The sequence below is a fragment of the Amia ocellicauda genome, chromosome 5, assembly GCF_036373705.1.
Source record: "Amia ocellicauda isolate fAmiCal2 chromosome 5, fAmiCal2.hap1, whole genome shotgun sequence".
In the NCBI taxonomy this organism is placed as follows: Eukaryota; Metazoa; Chordata; class Actinopteri; order Amiiformes; family Amiidae; genus Amia; species Amia ocellicauda.
Genome location: NC_089854.1, coordinates 139,412 through 152,034, shown reverse-complemented (window position 1 = coordinate 152,034; position 12,623 = coordinate 139,412). Strand labels below are relative to the sequence as shown.

Below are 12,623 nucleotides of genomic sequence, written 5' to 3'. Positions count from 1 at the left end.
CCGTGTTGTGTGCTGAATGCCTCCTTCTTCAGATTCCATAGTAAGCACCGTGACACAGAGAGAGACAGACATGGCAAAGATATAGAGTCATGGGGGATAGAGGGATAGAGGGCTGTATGGCAGTTGAAAGCTCTAGGTGTTGCGCTTTCTAACGAGCTGTGAATCAGCAGCACAGGACTTAAAAAGGCTGAAGGAAGTGGGTTTACATGGGACGGATAGATATGATGGCAGGTAAGTGGGCATCCATGTTGCTGGGTCAGTTATATCTGTACCTCAGAAGTGGTGGAGTTACTGTGTAGTTGAGTAATAGTAGGCCAGTGGAGGTAGAATACTGTTTTAATTGGTATAGTATTTTACATACCAATTTTTTTACATGGCTGTCACTGACTCCCTCAGCTGTGCTTGGGCGGCCTCCCTCTCCTCAGTCCTCATCCTCCTTGATCTCTCCGCAGCATTTGACACCATTGATCACTCCATCCTCCTCTCCTGCCTCGCTGAACTTGGAATCTCTGGGACTGCTCTCACCTGGTTCTCCTTCTACCTCAGCGACCGGTCCTACTAAGTGACATGGCGAGGCTCCTCATCCACCCACAACCTCTCCTCACAGGCGTTCCCCAAGGCTCCGTCCTGGGCACGCTCCTGTTCTCTCTCTACACTCGCTCCCTGGGCCCCCTCATCGTATCCCATGGTTTCTTCTACCACTTCTATGCTGATGATGCCCAGATCTTCCTGTCTTTTCCCTCTTCTGACCCTCTCATCCCCTCTCGCATCTCTTCCTGCTTGTCTGCTATTTCCGCCTGGATGCACTCGCACCACCTCAAGCTCAACCTCTCCAAATTGGATCTCCTCTTTTCCCCCACTCTTCCTCACCTTCTGCTGATCTCTCCATCTCGATCCCCTTGGAATCCACCACACTCTCTCCTTCTTCTTCTGCTAAAAATCTAGGAGTCACCCTCGATCCTGCGCTCTCCTACACCCAGCACATCACCACGCTGACACGCACCTGCAGATTCTTCCTGAGCAACATACGCTGAATCCGACTCTTCCTCACCGACTACTCAACTCAGCTGCTCGTCCAGTCCCTGGTCCTCTCCCGCCTGGACTACTACAACTCCCTCCTGGCTGGCCTGCCTGCATCTACTGCCCGCCGCTCCAGCTCATCCAGAACTCTGCGGCTCGTCTGGTATTCTCTCTGCCCCGATTCGCACACGCTACTCCACTGCTCCGCTCTCTCCACTGACTCCCGATAGCGGCACGCATTCAGTTCAAGACACTGACCCTCACCTACCGCTGTCTGGACCACACTGCACCAAGCTACCTTCAGTCACTTGTCTCTCCATACATCCCCTCCAGACCACTGCGCTCCTCCAGTGCCAGAAGCCTAACTCTGCCTCCTCTCCACTTCTCATCCCTGGCCCCTAAATGGTGGAACGACCTGCCCACCGAAGTCAAAACAGCAGAGTCCTTGACCTCATTCCGGCGCTAACTCAAGACGCATCTTTTCCGACAGCACTTGTAATATTAGTCCTCTATCCCTGCTAGATAGCACTTCACAGTTTTTATTATGCTTCTCGCGTTCTTGATTGTTTTCCTCCTTGCTCCCTTTCCTGTAGCTCTGGTCTGTGACCCGACATCTTGACAGCACTTAGCTTTCACCGTCCAGGATGTAGGACCTCACTTACTGTACTTGTAAATTGTAAGTTGTAAAATGTATTATTTTGAATTGCTATGTTTTAGTTAAATTGAATTTGTAATGATTGATGCCTTGTACTTACTGTAGTTTTGCACTTTGTTTGCACTTATGTTGTAAGTTGCCCTGGATAAGGGCGTCTGCCAAGAAATAAAAATAATAATAAATAATAATAATACATTACAAAGAAAAAAAACATTCAAAATTGTAATACTCATGATTAAAATCTTTTTAAAAATACAATTCCAAAATCATTTCGAAAACTTTTAAAATCCTTAAAAGTTTTCAACCAAACAAGTGAATCAAAAGTGCATTAATTATCAAAACAATTTGTGTAAAGTGGCAAACTGCCAAAATAACAACAATGGAACCAAAACAAAACAATCGGATGTGTTCTCTTTAAAAAAAATGGTAAATGCATTAGACAAAATAAAGAACAAAACATATTTCTAAAACAAAACAAAATAGTCTAATACATTTATTTTTCTAATATTAAAGACAGTCAACACACCAGACAAACCATAAACATAAAAAAACAACTCAAAACCCTGTGCTTTAAAACCATTTAAAACAAAGACAATAATCAGTCTTATTTATTTTTAATTAATTAAAAACAATTATTATTTTATACAATCCTGCAGAGGAGGCCCTCACAGTCTTGATTGAGATGTTCTTCTTATGCTTCCCAGTGCTGATGTAGAATACAAAGCATTAGTGTATCAGTCATTAGTGTATATCAGACAGTCATTAAGTTGTAATATACACTCACCTAAAGGATTATTAGGAACACCATACTAATACTGTGTTTGACCCCCTTTCGCCTTCAGAACTGCCTTAATTCTACGTGGCATTGATTCAACAAGGTGCTGAAAGCATTCTTTAGAAATGTTGGCCCATATTGATAGGATAGCATCTTGCAGTTGATGGAGATTTGTGGGATGCACATCCAGGGCACGAAGCTCCCGTTCCACCACATCCCAAAGATGCTCTATTGGGTTGAGATCTGGTGACTGTGGGGGCCAGTTTAGTACAGTGAACTCATTGTCATGTTCAAGAAACCAATTTGAAATGATTCGACCTTTGTGACATGGTGCATTATCCTGCTGGAAGTAGCCATCAGAGGATGGGTACATGGTGGTCATAAAGGGATGGACATGGTCAGAAACAATGCTCAGGTAGGCCGTGGCATTTAAACGATGCCCAATTGGCACTAAGGGGCCTAAAGTGTGCCAAGAAAACATCCCCCACACCATTACACCACCACCACCAGCCTGCACAGTGGTAACAAGGCATGATGGATCCATGTTCTCATTCTGTTTATGCCAAATTCTGACTCTACCATCTGAATGTCTCAACAGAAATCGAGACTCATCAGACCAGGCAACATTTTTCCAGTCTTCAACTGTCCAGTTTTGGTGAGCTTGTGCAAATTGTAGCCTCTTTTTCCTATTTGTAGTGGAGATGAGTGGTACCCGGTTGGGTCTTCTGCTGTTGTAGCCCATCCGCCTCAAGGTTGTATGTGTTGTGGCTTCACAAATGCTTTGCTGCATACCTCGGTTGTAACGAGTGGTTATTTCAGTCAAAGTTGCTCTTCTATCAGCTTGAATCAGTCGGCCCATTCTCCTCTGACCTCTAGCATCAACAAGGCATTTTCGCCCACAGGACTGCCGCATACTGGATGTTTTTCCCTTTTCACACCATTCTTTGTAAACCCTAGAAATGGTTGTGCGTGAAAATCCCAGTAACTGAGCAGATTGTGAAATACTCAGACCGGCCCGTCTGGCACCAACAACCATGCCACGCTGAAAATTGCTTAAATCACCTTTCTTTCCCATTCAGACATTCAGTTTGGAGTTCAGGAGATTGTCTTGACCAGGACCACACCCCTAAATGCATTGAAGCAACTGCCATGTGATTGGTTGGTTAGATAATTGCATTAATGAGAAATTGAACAGGTGTTCCTAATAATCCTTTAGGTGAGTGTACATGCTGCTCTTTTGACAATATACCCTAGCATTGTGTTTGCCTTTTTTATTGCTTCCCCACATTGCTTGGATGGAGAAAGTGAGGAGTCCACGTAGACTCCTAGGTCTTTCTCATGCATTTCTTCATCTAGTTCTATTCCTCCCATAGTGTAATTATAGTGGACATTTTTGTTACCTGCATGTATTACCTTGTACTTGTCCACATTGAATTTCATTTGCCAGGTGTTGGCCCACAACTGAATATTATCTAAGTCCCTTTGAATAGCCTGTGCTGCCAAGATTGTATCTGCTGAGCCACCTATTTTAGTATCATCTGCAAATTTGACAAGTTTGCCAACTATCCCAGAGTCCAGATCATTAATATAGATTAGAAAAAGCACAGGCCCTAGTACTGATCCCTGTGGAACTCCACTAACAACCTCACTCCAGTTAGAAGCAACTCCTCTAATCGACACCCTCTGTTTCCTATACATCTACCAGTTCATAATCCATCTACTTACATTACCCTGAATGCCTACAGCTTCCAATTTGAGGATCAGTCTTTGGTGTGGAACCTTATCAAAAGTATATCATATCATATGCTTTCACATGATCTACAGCTGCAATTAGAAAACAAATCTAATAAATTAGAACTGTGTACAGTTCTGGGCACCACACTTCAAGAAAGATATCGCTGCTTTAGAGGCAGTTCAGAGGAGAGCAACCAGACTTATTCCAGGTATGAAGGGAATGTCCTACTGAGAGACTGAGGAACTGAATGTTCTTAGAAAATACCTTTTTTTGCCCTTTATCTGTTTCACTTCCTCCCTTATTGTCCTCTTGCTGTTGTAATATGGAAAAAAGCTTTTTGAATTAGTTTTAGCTCCAAGAGCTAAGATCCCTTTCTTAAGATCTCTTTTCAGCTCAACATATTCTATGTATTTTGTTTAGTTTCTGTTCCTTTTGTATGCGCTATACAACATTTTCTTTCTCTTGATATTTTTTTGCGTACCTCTATTAAACCATTTTAGCCAATGTTTTGGTACAAATTTCTCCTGAGCCTCAAGTAGTATATTCTTAAAATATACCCATCCATTTTCAACTGAATCTGTATCCAGTGTGCTCCAGTCTACCTCTTCTAAGTGCCGCCTCATACCTTCAAGGTTTGCTTTTCTAAAATTGTAGACCATTGCATGCTCTCTCCCTGGTTGGTTCCCTGACAAATTGAGTTAGAAAGCAGTCATTTACCATCTCAACCATCTCTCTTTCTGCCTCTGTAGTCCCAACCGGGCTTTCCCAGTCTGTGTTTGGGAAATTGACACTGTCATTATTATGAACATACCTGCTTTTACACTACAGCTCTTAACCCACTTCATTTTAGATACAATTGCAGATGCATACTACTCCTAACCTAAACTACACAGCACGCCTACTACTGCGATTGGAAACGAGCACTGATATTAACCTGCGTACTATCAATACATATGAAATTATATATTATTGCATTTCATAGGAGACGTCCATATCTTTACATACAGTTACTCATGGACACAATTTGCTCAAGGTACCCCAGCAGAGGCCCGCCCAGCAGAGGCCTGCCATTGGCTGGAAAAGATCCGTTACTGACCACCTGCGCGAAGCCATTGGCTGGAAAAGATCCGTTACTGACCGTCTGCGCGACGCCATTGGCTGGAAAAGATCCGTTACTGACCGCCTGCGCGACATCATTGGCTGTGCCGGCTGTCACTCAGTGTCCAGCAGGCCTGGTCTCCGCCTCTCCAGGGCTGCGGAGAGAGAGGCTGACAGCGGCCGCAACATGGACCGGAGAGCCCGGGCGGAGCCTCAGTGACAGCGGCGCTTCACACCGAGAGCAGCGGCTGGCAGGGCCTCGTTTAACGATACCCGGAGAAGAGCGCCGCCGGCGGATGCGTTCAATAATAATAATAATAATAATAATAATAATATGAGAACAGCAGCGATCTTGTAGCCACACCGGCGGTCTGCTCTGCGCTGTTGAGCACCATGTGCCCCGCTGCCTGACGCGCTGCAGCCGGCGTGTGGAGCCGCCTCTGGCCGCAGCCCGGCTGTGTCTGACGCGGAGCCCCCTCCACTGGAGCCTCGGCTGCGCCTCAACAACACCCTCTGCCCGCTCATACTCCCACGGCAGCACCGCAGCCGGGCGGACGCCGTAGCCGAGTGGATGTGTGTCCGCCGCGCCGTGCGGCAGTGGTCCTGCGTCGCTGCGCATCTCTCCGAGGGAGGCGGATGTCCTGTACCGCTGATGTAGCGCTCGGGGGGACAAGGGCACTGGCAGAAGCACGGACGCGGATGCAGTTTCTCTCTCTGGCTCATCGCTGTGGTCCGTACAGTAACCCAACATGAAGCGGTGCAAATCGGACGATTTTACCGAGGTTGAAGACGGCAGTGGCGCGGGGGCCCGGGCGGGCATCGAGGACACCCCCAGCGTGTGCATCGTGGAGGTGAAGGGGGGAGACGCGGCGGCGGGGAGCCCCGACTCTGGCGCCGTTCCCCCGCACCCGCACACTGCCGTCAGCCGGAGCAAGCCGCCCGATCTCAAGGTATTTGGCCCTTTCCGCCCGTGTTGCATGCGTGTGATGTGTCCGCTGCAGAGCTAAGGCGTGGTGCGCGGCGCCGCACGCCGGGGAGGATGGAGCGGCGGCACGCTGCCCGGGGCGATTGTGTGTCCTGTGTAAACTATACAGGCGCACAGCCGGCATTGTGGCGATGCTGAGCAGGTCCTGCACCACGAAGGGCAGAGGGGGAGAAGTGGGTTGCATTTGCTCCTGTTGGCTATTTTCACACACGCAGCCTCAGTGTGGGCAGCACCGCTGCACGGTGCCGTTTCTCTCCGTCCCCGCAGGCACTGACTCACTCGGTCTGCCGCACAGCCCGCTCCCGCTGCGGGTCCCTGCCAGCCCAGACCCCAAACTCGCCCGTGTGCCTTTATTGTTCACATTTGAATCAAGCCAGCCCATTCAAATACATGTCAGCTTTAGAAGCCAGTCACATTTGACTTTATTGTAGTTGTAAACATGAGATATTCCCAGTTTATTATGTTGTTGTTGTAATAATTGTTCATAATAACAAATAAAGTGTTTTGTGCTGTAAGCACCAGCAGATTCCTGTAGTGAAATTAGCCCCGTATGTGCCAAACATTTCCCACCGTAATTATCATGTTGCACAATCCTCTAAACTGCTTGTACTGAAACCCCTGCTGTATATCTGCTGTGCCATCCACAGCGCAATCAGCCTGGCCTGCTGCTCTGTATCAACAACACAAACACACAGCCACACTCTATCCACCCGGCCCTGCAACGCGCTGGGGTTCAGGTTACTGCCCTCCTGCAGAAACGAGGCAGTGGGGAAATCAGCCTTTCCTTCCTGTGAGAGCAGAGGCTTTTCTTGCTGCCTCCAGAATGGGGCGTCCAGGTGTGCCTGGAGTTGGCCCTGCCCTCCTCTGGGAGGGAGTTGCTGTGTTCATCACAGGGTGAGGGAGCCGAAGCCTCTCTCATTACAAACGCCAGCGCTCCATCCCAGCTGCCCTGCGTGTTGACAGTGACTGACTGACCCCCCTCCGACGCGCACTGACTATTCCCTCTCCGAGAAGCCAGCACTGGCGTGGGGTTTCATGTAAAGGAAATCACTCATTAATAAGTGCAGCAGCAGTCACTGCCTCACTGGTGTTGCACGCACGTCCTGAACACGCTTCACTTACAGGTGTGTTGGCACTTTCAGGTGTCACAATAACAAACCAGCATCTATAATTTATCATTTGGCAAGGGCAACATAAAAGGTATTGTGGTGCTTCAATGTCCCTTTTGCATAGAACGCCCTACTCAAACACTTCATGAATAAAACCCTAAAACAAAAGCGCAGCTTTTCATTCAGTGTCAACAGAAAGCCAGTACCAGCTGTGCCTGGTGCCCATCTGCACCGAATCGCTCTGCCTGGTGGAACAGTCTGTGGCGGTTTCTGTGGTCAGAAGTCGAGATGCTGTGAAGGTCTTTGGCCAGACATGGGCCTTCAGAGCTGCACTCACACCTGAACTGACAGCTGTGTCGAGCTCTCCTTCCCACAGACACTGCCCACTGCCCACAGGGTAGCCTTCTCCTTTGTGACCTGTTTTCAGAAATAATGTAATGCGTTATCACTGCATGATTAGTTTTTAATAGTAAGTCTGGTGGGGGGAAATAATTCTGCAATAAAACCTACAAGATTAACGCAGCAGAGCTGTGGGATGATTTCACAATCACGGCCAGGGCCTGTGCAGAAATGTAGCAGCAGCAGAGCGATGGAGCTGCAGTGGGGGCTGTGGGAGTGAGGGCGGCTGGGCCGGGGGGCATGCGTGGTTTGGTTTCCAACAGCCTGGCTGCCGTTTAGGCACGTCAGAGCTGACAGGCCATATGACAGCCTGACACAGCCTCCCCGGAGCTGGCTGCACACACAGCACACACTGCATCTACAAACATACTTTTTTCCCCCCCCCCTGCCTATCTCAGCGGCGCTGACTCTGATGGGACACGTGGGCTCTGTGACAGCAGCTGTAGGGCTGTACATCGCGGTACTGCTCCCTGGGTTTACGCCGGTCCATTTTGCTCGGTCCAGGACTCCAGGCCTGTAGCCAGTGCCTGCTGCACCGGACTGAGGCTCACTTTCACTGAAGCCAGCTCATCGCAGAGCCAGGGGCTGTGCTTTGTGCAATTCACAAATCCCTCACACAGGTTGAATACTTGGGAAGGGATGCTCACCTGCTGGCTGCTGCTCTCACTGAGCTCACGTGTCACTGAGTCCACTAGACATGGCTAAATCATCTCATTGGAAAGGTTTCAGAATAACCAGCAGCTGGGCTGCTGGTCAGAAATGGGGCCTTAGACTGTAAATCACAGGTTTATTTTCTAGGTGCTGTAGTGTGGGTGCCCTGTGTGACGCTGTGTTGTTCTGTGCTGTGTTTGCCCTGTGTGACACTGTGTTGCTTGTGGTTTGTGTGCCCTGTGTGACACTGTGTTATTCTGTGGTGTGTGGGTGCCCTGTGTGACGCTGTGTTGCCTGTGGTTTGTGTGCCCTGTGTGACGCTGTGTTGTTCTGTGTTGTGTTGCCCTGTGTGACGCTGTGTTGTTCTTTGGTGTGTGGGTGCCCTGTGTGATGGTGTGTGTTCTCTGTTGTTCTGTTGTGTGTGTATCCTGTGTGACGCTGTGTTGCTCTGTGGTGTGTTGCCCTGTGTGACGCTGTGGTGTGTGTGTGCCCTGTGTGACGCTGTGTTGTTGTGTTGTTTTGCCCTGTGTGATGCTCTGTTCTGTGGTGTGTGCCCTGTGTGACACTGTGTTGTTCTGTGGTGTGTGCCCTGTGTGATGCTGTGTTGTTCTGTGGTGTGTGTGCTCTGTTGTTCTGTTGTGTGTGTATCCTGTGTGATGCTGTGTTGTTCTGTGTTGTTTTGCCCTGTGTGATGCTCTGTTCTGTGGTGTGTGTGCCCTGTGTGATGCTGTGTTGTTCTGTGTTGTTTTGCCCTGTGTGATGCTCTGTTCTGTGGGGTGTGCCCTGTGTGACACTGTGTTTCCCTGTGGTGTGTGCCCTGTGTGATGCTGTGTTGTTCTGTGTTGTGTTGCCCTGTGTGATGCTGTGTTTTTCTGTGTTGTGTTGCCCTGTGTGATGCTGTGTTGTTCTCTGTTATGTTCCCTGTGTGACACTGTGTTGTTCTGTGGTGTGTGCCCTGTGTGACACTGTGTTACCCTGTGGTGTGTGTGCCTTGTGTGATGCTGTGTTGTTCTGTGTTGTGTTGCCCTATGTGATGCTGTGTTGTTCTGTGTTGTGTTGCCCTGTGTGACGCTGTGTTGTTCTGTGTTGTGTTGCCCTGTGTGACGCTGTGTTGTTCTGTGGTGTGTGCCCTGTGTGACACTGTGTTTCCCTGTGGTGTGTGCCCTGTGTGACGGTGTGTGACCCTGTGGTGTGTGTGCCTTGTGTGACTCTGTGTTATGTTGCCCTGTGTGACGCTGTGTTGTTCTGTGTTGTGTTGCCCTGTGTGACGCTGTGTTGTTCTGTGGTGTTTTGCCCTGTGTTATGCTGTGTTGTTCTGTGGTGTGTGCCCTGTGTGACGATGTGTTACCCTGTGGTGTGTGCCCTGTGTGATGCTGTGTTGCTCTGTGCTTCCTGACAGAAGATCCAGCAGCTGTCGGAGGGCTCCATGTTTGGCCACGGGCTGAAGCACCTGTTCCACAGCCGGCGCCGCTCGCGGGAGCGGGAGCACCAGAGCTCCCAGGACTCGGCGCACTCCCTGCAGCTGGCCGGCGCGGTGGGCGGCGGCCACTCGGACCACGACTCGGCGGACGAGAAGGAGCGATCGCCGGAGATGCAGCGCGTGTCGTACGCCGTGTCGCTGCACGACCTGCCGGCGCGGCCCACCGCCTTCAACCGTGTGCTGCAGCAGATCCGTGCCCGGCCCTCCATCCGCCGCGGCGCCAGCCTGCACAGCGGCAGCCGGCGCACCAAAAGCGGCCCGGCCGACGGGCCCAAGAGCGTCAGCCCCCACCTGGCCCGGCGCGCCCCCCAGGACAGCTCCCTGACCGCCCTGCTGCACCCTGGCCGGCCCCGCTCCTCCTCCACCACGGACACGGCGCTGCTGGTGGCCGACGCCTCGCTGCAGTGGCCCCCCGACGACCCCGAGCGCAGCGCTGAGAAGGTGAGTCCGCCGGCACGGTGCAGACACTCCGGGCCCTGGGGTCCGGCCTCGGCGCACCATCGCGGTGTGATACAGACTGAGTCCGGTTACTCTCCACTGATTTGATACGCTGCTCTGCTTTCCTTGGCTCTGTTGCCACATTAATGAGCACATTTTTTAAATTAGTGTTGATCAGTCCCTCCAACAATGCCAGACTATTGCCCCCCCAGTCAGTGAGGAACGCTGCTCCAGATGTGCACAGCTGTGAAGTGCATTTCCACGGATGCAGTAATCGGGACCGGGGTCCTGGGCTGAGTGGTCGAGCTTTAGACACAGTCCGCGATCTCATACTCCCTCATCGTCGTACTGATTTCTGTTAGACTGGTCATTTGTTTGGGTGGTGTTTATTAGTGCTAATGAAAGCGGTCAGTGACTGCGTAGCCGTAGGTAAGACAGCAGGGCAGGCCAGGGGTCTCTGCAGGTGCAGACGCAGGGTCTCAGTGGTTATGGAGCCACAGCGTGGGAGGGCCGCTCCTCGCCGGACCAGAGCGCAGGCTAAATATAGCCGAGCCGCACGCTGACGGTCTGTTGTCTCCCGCTGTAGCAGCCAGAAGGAGCTCTGCGCAGACACCTGCAGCTGCGGTTCCTCCGCAGCAGAGCGAGGCTGCTCGTTTACACAGGCAACAGCGCAGATAGTATTCACACAACCTCACTGTGCTATTGCATCATTTCGTTTTTGCAGGTTTTTCAAAATGTTTGTTACTTGTCATCGTTATTTATGCTATATGTATATCATTATTGACTGGTTTTTTTTGTGACTTGTTTAGTTTCACTGCTTCAGCAAAATCTGGAGTCAGAAGTATCAGGTGCCTTGTGTAGTGCAGTGTGTGTATGAGCTGGGCAGCGCTATAGTCGAGTGGGTGGTGGTATTGTGTAGTGTAGTGTGTGCAGAGCTGTGTGTATGAGCTGGGCAGTGCAGCGTTGCAGGGCAGTGTGTGGTGCTATTGTGTAGTGCAGTGTGTGTGTGAGCTGGGCAGCGCTGTGTGTAATGTGCTGTAGCTGGGCAGTGCAGCGTTGCAGGGCAGTGTGAGATGGTATTGTGTAGCACTGTGTGTAGTGTGTGCTGTAGCTGGGCAGTGCTCTTCCGTGACCCTGAGCAGCTCTGTAATTAAAGCTGAGCTGAAGCTCACAGGGCAGGGCAGCGATATTCATTCCCCTGAAGAGAGGGGACTGTCTAGGCTGCCCTCCAAATTTCCGAGGGAAAATATTTACTCCACAGAGCCTTTAAAGAAAAACATTCCTGCCCCCTGCCCTGCGGCTGGGCTGCTATACTAGGGCATCCTGTGCTGCAGGCAGGGGGCCAGAGGGCGATTGGGGGGGATCAGACAGGGACGCAGCGGCGCTCGGCTCACAGGAAATGTCTTGCTTTTCCTCCTGATGGAAGAATGAAGCCGCGATGATCTGTGGGGATCTGTGACAGCGCTGCACTCGCGTTCCCTGGACTGCACGGCTGGGACACGTCCTGCTGCTTGGAGTGCGAGTGCGTTTCACATAATACAGCTCTCCCAAAAAACATTAATAATAATAATAATCAGAAGAAGAAGAATTAGCAGACGGTTTCAGTGGTTTCACATTTGCTAACACATTGTTCTATAGATTGTTCTGTGCGGTGTTGCTGCAGGAGGCTGCGCAGTCTGCAGTCCATCAGCGCTGAGGCCCAGAGGCTCCTCTTGTCTGTATAGACACCCCTGGCCTGTCTGTCTGTGTGGAGCCGTCAGCCATGCTCTGGGCTCTGGGCTCTGGGCTCTGTGTGGAGCTGTGCTCTGGGCTCTGGGCTCTGGGCTCTGAGAGGAGCCGTGCTCTGGGCTCTGGCTCTGTTTGGAGCTGTGCTCTGGGCTGCTCTGACTCTGTGTGGAGCTGTGCTCTGGGCTGCTCTGACTCTGTGTGGAGCTGTGCTCTGGGGCCTGGCTCTGTGTTCCTGTAGTCTGAACAGACAGCAGCAGAGGAGTAATGTAATCCCAGACCCTTTTGTTTGGGAGTGATGTAATGGAAACAGACTGAACACAATCCTCCTCTGCCCTGAGGCTGAGAGCAGGGCAGGGCAGTGTGAGTGAGCAGGGCAGGGCAGTGTGAGTGGGCAGGGCAGGGCAGTGTGAGTGGGCAGGGCAGGGCAGTGTGAGTGAGCAGGGCAGGGCAGTGTAAGAGGGCAGGGCAGCGTGAGTGGGCAGTGCAGTGTGAGGGGGAAGGGCAGGGCAGGGTAGTGTGAGTGGGCAGTGCAGGGCAGTGCAGTGTGAGT

The 12,623-nt window shown here is 50.9% G+C and overlaps 1 protein-coding gene across 1 annotated transcript in view; it reads left to right on the top strand.

Moving 5' to 3' along the window:
- Positions 1-5,464: 5,464 nt before the first annotated feature.
- Positions 5,465-12,623, top strand: part of tmcc2 (transmembrane and coiled-coil domain family 2) — a 33,126-nt gene continuing 25,967 nt past the window's right edge. Inside the window, exons 1-2 of the mRNA XM_066702996.1 lie at positions 5,465-6,233; positions 9,827-10,348. Of these exons, the coding sequence (XP_066559093.1) occupies positions 6,033-6,233; positions 9,827-10,348 (723 nt within the window). The 5' untranslated portion in view covers positions 5,465-6,032. The remainder of the gene's footprint in view (positions 6,234-9,826; positions 10,349-12,623) is intronic.